Below are 8984 nucleotides of genomic sequence, written 5' to 3'. Positions count from 1 at the left end.
CCGCGGCCTGTCCCGGGCACTGCGGCCTGTCCCGGGGCCCTGCCCGAGCCCCGCTGCCCCGGGGAACGCCACACAAGCCTCCGCCGCGACCTTCCTCATCGCCTTGGGCCTTGCACGGGGCCTGCGGGCGGCGCATGCCCGACCCTTTCCCGCCCGCCGTGCCCGGCACCGGGCACCGGCCGCGCCAGCTCCCCTATGACCCTGGCACCGTGCATCTTGCTGGGCCATCCCACCCCGACCCACACGGCTCCGGGGGTGAGCCCCCGGCCATTAACATGGCAACGCCCGTAGGGCCGAACAGCTTTGCGGGGCCCTGAGGCGGCTGCCCGGTGCCCGCTGGCGCCGGGGCCGCCCTGCTCCGGGCTCTCCGGGGCGGCCGGCCCTCGCCCCGGTGGATCCCGTCCCGGTGGATCCCGGGCTCCTGCCGTGCGGGGGCAGGGGCGGAGCCGGCAGGGGGCGCCCTTCCCGGGAGCGCGGGCCCCGCCCGGCTTCCGTACCCTCCTGCTGTCGCCATGGAGACCGGCCCGGGAGACGGGGATGTGGGGTACGGGGGATCTCCGGGGGGTCCCAGTGGGACAAAGGAGGGAGCCAGGGGGTGTCCCCGTAGGCGACAGGCAGGAAGACTCCCAGGGGGGCATGGGGTGGGGAGGGGGGCTCCCTATAGGGGATGGGCAGGGGGGATCCCCATGGGGCAAGGAGGAGATGGGGTTCACTTAAGGGTACCATAGCCCGGGGGTGTCACTGCCTCTCTGCTCTGACTTTGGACCCACAGAGGCTTATCCGTGGGGACAGGCGGAGCTGTGGGGCTCGGCCTCCTCGCTGGGGTTACGCTTTTTCCTTCCAGAGCCTGTGTGGAGATGGATGGACAGGGCCCGGGCCCGAATATCACGGAAGAGTTCAAAAGAATAGTAAGTCTCTTGTTCCCCTGGGGTTTATGACACAGCACCGTGGTTGTAAACGAGGCGTCTCTCAAACAGGCCTGGAGATTTGCTTCTCCAAGCTGGTGAAGGGACGCTGGGAAGCCCCAGAGGAGTTGCAGAGGGGAGTCAGAACTGCGGGTCACGTCAGAGAGGTCTCTGCTCACAAACCTCCTCTGACTCCCCATCTTCTCTGTGCTACTGTCGTGCTGAGTTTAGGATTACAGCAAATGGCAGAAGGCAGAAGCAGAGGAGAGGAAGTCTCCAGCCCACAGGCTGACTTTGCCACTGCTCACCAGCGAGGACAAGAAGAAGAAAGGGGAGAAGAACAAGCCAGGTTGGGAGAGATTCCTCTATATACTGCCCTGCTGCCCCTGCCCACTGGTGCTGCTTTTGAGTTAACCCAGTGCTTTCTGCTGGGAGATGTTCAGCAAAAGCCACAAAAAGGAAATTATCCAAGGGGAAATGCTGAGAATAAAGGGGGAGAACTAGAAAAGGCCAGGGAGCGCTTTGTAGGCTTGGCTCCTGGGCTGTAACTGTGAGTGGCTTTTGCTGGGGCCGCAGAAGGTTTGAATTCAGTCTCTCAGTTGTTCTTTTTATTTCTCTCAGTCACATATGACAGGAGAGAGTAGATGTAAAGCATTGAAACTGGACTGTGAAATAAGCACAGGCTTTTCTTTGTTTGTTTCACCAGTTGCATTTATGCTGAGTAAAAAACCACCGTTGCCTTCAGAGACATCATCATCCCAAGAGAAATACAGAAGTTTTACTCAGAGGAAATTAGCACTCAAGAAGGCTGAATTAGCTAAAACCTTGGAAGAGATCAAAATTACCACAGTACGTGCCACAAATATCCAGTGCTGGGATGTAGGTAGCAAATCCATACAGTTACCCTGGCTGCCTTTATGGAGGAAATTCTAGCAGCCTGACTCACTCTTGCAAAATGGCATGTGTTTATTTATTAATACACTGGAGGTAATTATGCTGCTCTGCTTAATGCTGAAGAAATCTAACCTTGATATTGTCTATGAAGAAAAATTAAGAGAAACCAAGAGAGAGTCCAGACTGTAGCAGTAGGAGGGATGAGATTTAGGAAATGTGACCTGTTAGAAAAGACTGTCAGTATCAGATTTTCTGTCTAGCAAAGAGAAGGTTGAGGTGGAGGACATGACCACAGCTTTTTAGTAGGTGAAAGATGGTTATAAAAGAGACGGTGATGCTGCAGCTGGTAGAAAGGAACGTGGGAGCAAGGGTGTGCTGTATGGGGGAAGTCAGAGTGCCTCAGCAGTGAGGCTGCTGTTACCATGGCACAGGAATGTCCTGGGGATGGCAGACGATGCTATGAAAACTTGGGGTGGGTGGAACTGGTGGAATCCGCAACACTTTAATCCACAAATTCATGCAGAATCTGACCAATCTGAAGAAAAATGCTGTCGAGGAGCTGAAGCAGCGCAGTGCCCACCTGGCAGAGACCAACTGCCAGCTGATGAAGGACATCCAGCACACTGATGACAGCACTGCCAAGCAAGCCAGGAGCCTGCTGCAGCAGTATGAAGTACTTCAGGTGAGGCTTTAAGGTTGACCAACAGACCCAATTCAGCAGAGTGCAGAACTTCCCATTACTCATTAGTACTGGAGAAGGGTCAGGCGCTGCCCAGCCCCTTCCGCTGCACCGAGTGTGACTAGAGCATCCCCAGTCCCGTGGGGAGCTCTCTGATGCCCAAAGATCCTGTGAAGTGCTCTTGTTTTGTGCCTGTGTTTTAAAGTCATGAGAGCACCCTGACTGTAACTGTCCCAAGCAACAGTAGTCACCCCTGTAACAGCCCAAATCCATCTCTCTGTAATGTCCTTGGCTGCAGCTGGCTCCTGAAGCACCACTCTGCTCCCCAGAGCAGCTCCCGTGCACGAGCTGGCAGCAGCCACAGCGACGGATTCCTCTGTCCTGCTAATGCAAGCAACAGCACATGAGAGGAAGGTCAGGGATGGTGCAGGGGGATGTTTCAGAGCTCTGTGGAATGAGCACTGACTGGATTTCTCCCTGTGCAGAGGGTGAAGGCAATCGTGCAGACCTTCAATCAGAACCGGCTGGATACAGCAAGGGCAGAGCTCCAGGAAACAGAAAAAACAATGGAGAAGAATCTGGGAAGTGAGTTGCTCGCATTACTATGAAATGCAGTCTATACAACTGTGTTACCTTTGCTTTCCTTCTTATGATGTTAAAGACACTGTGTTGATCTTATAAACATCAGACAATTTCATGTCTGAAAATGAATCCCATTTGCTCTGTGGGGATGATCTTCCCGTCAGCCTGTCAGGACAGAGAGAGCCCTGTGACACCCGGCAGCCTGTGCTCAGGGGGGTGGGAAGAATTGCTCCTTGCAGGAGGGCAGGATCTGGTCAAGGTGGTCTGACTTGGGGTAGCCATTCCCACTTCCCTCAGGGTGTGTAATCTCTGTAGAGAGGATTCAGGCAAATGCAGGACAGACTCCTTAATGAAGAAGTGAAGCTCTGGAATGCCTGGTTTGAGATTCTCTGTTTTGACTTTCATTCAGAGCTACAGCAGCAGCTGGATGAAGTCACATCAAAGGTACAGGTTCTCCAGGACGAGCTCAGTGTCCTGCGCACCTACATCAACGGGCAGTATCCGGAACAAGCTGTCCAGATAGCCCTTCTGCAGCGCAGCATCCAGAAACTGAAGGAGCAACAGCAGGTGCCGAGACCTCTCTTGCAGTGTTGCCAGGGAGGAAGGAGAGGGAAGGGAAGGAAGGAACGTGATGGTTATCTTGCCTAACGCTCCTGTTGTTTCTGTGCACTCCTTCCTGCTGTTCTCAGGAGGAGATAGACAAGACAGAAGAAATGGGGAAGGCCATCTTGGAGGAGCTGGAAGAGAAGGCACGGGCAGAACAAGAAGCACTGTTACAGAAAGTCGTGGAGGTTTGTGGAACTCATGAGACATCCCAGCAAGGGGAATCAGTTTCTGGGAGCTGGGATACAAGGCAGGGGCTGCCACACATTGCCCATTAGCAACAGCACAGTGCAGCCAGCACCCAAAGAGTAACAAAGCATTGCTGCTCCCCTCCTGATGCCATACTGGAGCTGTTTGTCAGGCTGGGAGGGTACATGAGATGCACTTCTGACTTGCTGCTGTAGTCTGGTGTGTTAAAATATTCTCAGACTCGCTCCTGAGAGTTTGCCACGTGGAGGTGAGTGCACTGTGACCCAACATTCACCCTGCTTTTATGGTCCCTGTTGTATTACATTATTTAGGTAGCTGCTTTGCTAATTGGCTGTGACACTGCTGTGGCAGCGCACATATGTTTGTAATAAATTCATGAGGATATTAAACTATATGCAGCACTACAGAGCAGGGACTGCTGTCGTTCTTCCCAAAATAGGAGGAACTGTTGCATAGTTCCCGCTCGCATGATGTGCTTAGCACTTTTCCTGGGTTAGCAGCTTGAGAGCACCAGGAAAATAATTAATTACTGACTCGGTTTACAGCCTGCTCTGATGCAGAACTGCTGTGCCCTTTCACAGATGAATCTGGAAGCACAGGTGATACAAGTTACCCAAGCAATATTAACAAGCTTTGCCTGGGAAACTGAACTGGATCTCTTGAGTTCCTCAGTCTTGTTCCATAATCAGCACAATGTGATCTCAATGATAGTCTCTTTTTAGAGCTGGAACCCAAACCTTGTTCAAGCAGAAATCATTTTCTTGAAGAGTGATGCACCTGGACACGGCCAGCACTGGCACCCAGCAGTGGCAGGGTTTCATGCTGGTGGTTACTGTGGAGTTTCTTCAGCTGGTTTTCTTCTCTTCACCCACACAGGAGACGTTGCTGCACCAGGATGGCCTGAAGCAGATGGTGATAAACAACCACATTCTACGATGTGAAATACTGAGGCAAAGGGAGGTGAGCGAGCTGGGGAAGAATGAGCGCAGTGCAGCAGAGCCAGCCACCCTCAGCCCTTTCCCTTCATGAGGATTTTGTCTGCCTTAGTGGGGTACGTTGCCTTCCATTTCCACTGGAGTCAGTGGGCTGGTAGGACATCCTGAGGACGAGCAGTCCAGCAGGTATTTCAGGAAGCCTGTTAGGGGCTCACTTTCATGAGGGATGTTTTCTAGCTCTGCTGTTTGCAAAATCTCTAAAACTTTTTATTCCTGCTTCTATTGCAAAGTAAAGGACTCTTAGAAATGTCATTCATTCAGATTATTAAGGACCTGGAGGAGGAGATTGGTGAGCTGAAGAGAAGCATCCAGATGCTCCGCCAGAGTGCAAGAGACCTAAGAGAGCTGATCTTTGCTGACGTTCTTCTCCACAGACCAAAGTAAGGCTGGTCAGTGGGCTTGCACAGCCCTTTCTCTGTGGCCTTGGGCTGCAAAGTTGTTGGCACTGAGTGCTGATAACCTTACTCCATTGTTTCCACAGACATCACTGTTAAACCTATGCCCAGCCTGGGGTATAAACCCACAGTTACGTTGGGTTCTGCTTGGAAAGATGGCTGCAGGGTCTTGTGGTCTTGCCTAAGAGCAGCTGGGAACTAGCCACAACTCTAATACTGATCCCTGGTCACATCACATCTCTCTTCTGGGCTTCCCTTTGTGCAGTCTGCAAATGGAGATGATCAGTGGCTGCAGCCAGGGACAGTCAGGACCAGCAGAGCTTTTCAAGGCCCTTGTGCCTACACTGGCTCTTACTTTATTGTTATTTTTACTTCGTGTTTAGGAAACAAAACTGAGGGAAGGGGGCAGGCTCACGAGGAGCATCCCTGTCGAGGCAGGTCTTGCCCATCTAGAGCCGCCTTGCTGGTTGTGTGAAATGGCACCAGCAGTCTGTGAGAGCAAAGAGGGGCAGCTGTTTCCCTAATATGTAAAAAAATGTGCCGGCAGCATTGGCTGGCAGCAAAAAGGCAAAACTTTGTTATCTTTCTCACTGCTCTTTCCCTGCCCCAGTTCTCTGGTAGCTAATTACTTCCTGAGTGGAGGTTGTGGGTAATCCTCACTCCTGCTTACCAGTGTGTGCTGTGCTGATACTGGATATAAGAATTACAAAGTGTAAGGTGAATCCTCACTTAGTGTTGATGGGCAGAAGGCCCTGCCAGCTCGATCACAGGAATACCGGGCTCTCCTCTCCAGGGACAGACCCAGACGGGCCAAGTCCGTGGGCTGAAGCATACCAACAGCCAGCCGTGACAAGCTATTTTCCACCGTACCCATGGCAGGCTGAAGCCGTAACACTGTCCCTTGTCCCATGGCAGTGGGGTCTTACCCAGGGCAGGACAAATCACAAAAATCGCAAATGATTTAGAGGTGCCTCGGTGCCTCGGCTTTCTGTGCTGTCTGCTGACCAGGCGTATAAACCTGAGGAAAAAAAAATGGGTCAAATGTGTTTAGATCTTGAGCATGCTATAGCCTGAAACCCGTAGTTGTATGCAGAACAGCGTGCATATGTGCGTTTATTTACAGCAGCTGCCTATACAAATTGTTCTTGGCACAGAGACGTCTGTTAACGGAGTCATTCCTTTCCAGTGCGTCCTGCCGCTGCAGGTGCAGGCCAGCCCCTCAACTCCTCCACACCTCGCATGCACACAGGGGTTATTTTGCATGAAAATATCATCCCTTGGGATGAGCAGACGCTCGCCCAGCAAACTGGTGGTGGTACAGGTGACAAGAGGGGCTAGATCTTCCACTCCAGGGCCTGGGTTTTAGCTGGAAGGCAGGTATGGCTGCAGCACTGTGGAGGCATGAGCTGAAGCAGGAGGAAAGCCTGGAATGTGTCAGGAGATGGCGAGGGGAGGCAAGCGGCTGCGTGATGGATTAGTCCAACTTAATTTTTTTCCCGATAAAAAAAATGATGAAAAAAGGGAATTAATTAGCCTTGACAGCTGGTGGGACTGGGGTTACTGAGGGTGGCTGGGAGAAGAGTTAAAAATAGCAGGAAGGCCCAAGTGGAAAGTTTCTGTAACATCACAAGTCAGGCATTTGGTGCTTACCCGCCCTGACAGGCAGGAGCCCGTGCCAGAGCCCTCTCCGCCATCCCTCAGCCCTTTCCCACTGACCTCCCTGCAACTTTTCACACGACTTCACCAGCCCTTCGTTTTTTCTAATTAACCCTTTGGTTCCAGACACTGGATTTGCTTCTTGAAAGAGCAAAATCAGACACAAGCTACACTCAGCCTGGGAGCATAAGGGTGCGTAGGAGCGCCCGACTCTTGCTGGCCCTCTTTGGATCTCTGTGTGCTGCTGGCAGCCCACGGAGCCCGGAGGAGCTGTAACCCCCTGCATATCCGTTCCCATCTGCGTTTCAGTTTCCCCTCATTCAAGATCCTCTTGCTTCAAGGGGCCCTGGGTGGATTTCACCAGCAGCTTCAAGCCCTGTGCTGTGGGGACTCTGGACGCACAGTTTGTCCTGGACTGAGACGGAGATGGATGAGCGCAGCTCTAAGCAAGCCCAGCTCACTGTGCTTGTCCTCTCTCTGTGAGAAAGCAGATGTACCCGGCTGTTCCGACGGGCTTTCTCCACTGCTGTTTGTCTTTCGGGATTGACAGTGAGGGGCGGCTGATTTCATTCCTTCTCCCTCTCAGAGCCCCAGGGTTACGTCTGGCTCTGCCTTTCTGGGAAGGCCAGCGAGCTCTGAGCCTGCCTTGCGGGGGGCTTAGTCGCAAGCGTGGCCTAAGAAAGGGCCGTGGAGCAGGGCTCAGGCTTGAAGCTGATTTCTTTTGTAGGCAGAGTGGTTAGCGGCCAGGGTAGATGATGAAGGGTGAGCCAAAAAGCAAAATAGTGCTGGGCTGAGCTAGTGGTCGGGCAGGGCTCTGGTTCATGCTGAACAGGGACTGTGCACAACAACCCTCATCTGGTTTTAAAGGGTTTTTCCCCCTGCTCCCCGCAGCTGCTTGCTTTGTCCTGTGTCCCAGAACAAGTGTCTGAGCCCTCCCCACTAAAAACCAGTCCTGGACCCTGGGGACACAGAGAAGATGGCACAGCTAACGCACAGCAGGCTTCCCTCCACCCACCCCAAGCCCTCTGATCCCCACACGCAGGGGATCGGGTGCCTCCGAGCTCTGAGTGGGCTGCACAGAGCATCTGAGCAGTCACCCACCTCCCACCCTGGCCATGCAGGAGCTTCTCCTCCTCTTCCACCTCCTCCTCGCATGGCGGCTTATTCCCGCTCTTCACTTTGCCCCTCCTAACTTTCCTCTCTCCCTTAGTTGCATGCCGGATACCGAGGTGGTCCTCAGCCTCCCTGCCAAGAAGATGCCGCTCATCTGACACTCGGCCAGGCTCCCCTCGCAGGCCCCTCGCCCAGCACACGGTGTGGCCGGGCTTGGATGAGGTGCCGAGCTGCGAAGCCCCCTCCTTTGCTGTCGGCACTTCTCCATCCCAGCCCGCTCAACCGCCTTGGGGACTCACTGATGTGGTTTTTATGGTGCAGTAAAGGTGTTACCGTCATCCCTGGCCTGCCTGGTCTGTACTGTGCTCATGGGGTAATGCCGGAGGGGTTGAAGCCCAAAGGAACCTCCCTGTCGCTGTGAGGGGTGTCCTGGGAGCAGCCCTGGTGCCACAAGGCCCTGCCAGCGCATCCCAGTGCGGGTGGGACTGGTGTCCCAGCACGGGGTGAGAGCGGTGCCCGCACGGAGCCGGTGCTCGGGTGGTTTGGTGCCAGCGGTAGGTCCGGGCCAACCGACAGCTTCAAATAAAACCGGCTCCTGTTCTCACCCGTGCCAAGCCAGCCTCCGGCTGCGCTCGCCGTCGTTACGGTGCCGCAGTGTCTGCCGAGCAGGGCTCCGAGGACCCGGCAAAGCGCAGCCCCGCCGGGCACCGGGCAGGACCGGTCCCCGGGCTCGGCTCGCTCCTTACTTGGCGAAGCAGCGGCGCCGTGCGCTGCCCCACGCCGCCGCGAGATGGAGCCGGGCCGGGGCCGGCGGCGAGCACGACCGGGGACCGGGGGGACGGAGCCCTGCCCCGCGCAGGACGGGGGAGCGTGGCGGAGCCCCCGGCCACAGCGGCGTGGCCGGGGCATCCCGGTGCTACCGCCGTACCCCCCCCTCCCCCCCCCCAGCTCC

The 8984-nt window shown here is 54.7% G+C and overlaps 2 protein-coding genes across 2 annotated transcripts in view; one reads left to right on the top strand and one right to left on the bottom strand.

Annotated features, from left to right (window-relative positions):
- LOC104833174 (transcription factor SOX-12-like) overlaps positions 1-514 on the bottom strand; it is a 1773-nt gene extending 1259 nt beyond the window's left edge. The window contains exon 1 of the mRNA XM_010569750.1: positions 244-514. Coding sequence (XP_010568052.1) covers positions 244-514 — 271 coding nt within the window. The remainder of the gene's footprint in view (positions 1-243) is intronic.
- A 1097-nt stretch (positions 515-1611) lies between these two features.
- On the top strand, positions 1612-8190 carry LOC104833173 (chromosome unknown open reading frame, human C20orf96). Its single transcript, XM_010569748.1, has 8 exons — positions 1612-1754; positions 2323-2481; positions 2964-3063; positions 3470-3627; positions 3750-3851; positions 4750-4833; positions 5130-5248; positions 8130-8190. The coding sequence occupies exons 1-8, from the start codon at positions 1620-1622 to the stop codon at positions 8188-8190; spliced, it is 918 nt and encodes a 305-aa protein (XP_010568050.1). The 5' UTR covers positions 1612-1619.
- The last annotated feature ends 794 nt before the right edge of the window (positions 8191-8984 follow it).

This window comes from Haliaeetus leucocephalus, unplaced genomic scaffold, assembly GCF_000737465.1.
Source record: "Haliaeetus leucocephalus isolate CR32 unplaced genomic scaffold, Haliaeetus_leucocephalus-4.0 Scaffold273, whole genome shotgun sequence".
In the NCBI taxonomy this organism is placed as follows: domain Eukaryota; kingdom Metazoa; phylum Chordata; class Aves; order Accipitriformes; family Accipitridae; genus Haliaeetus; species Haliaeetus leucocephalus.
This window is presented reverse-complemented; position numbering and strand designations above follow the sequence as displayed.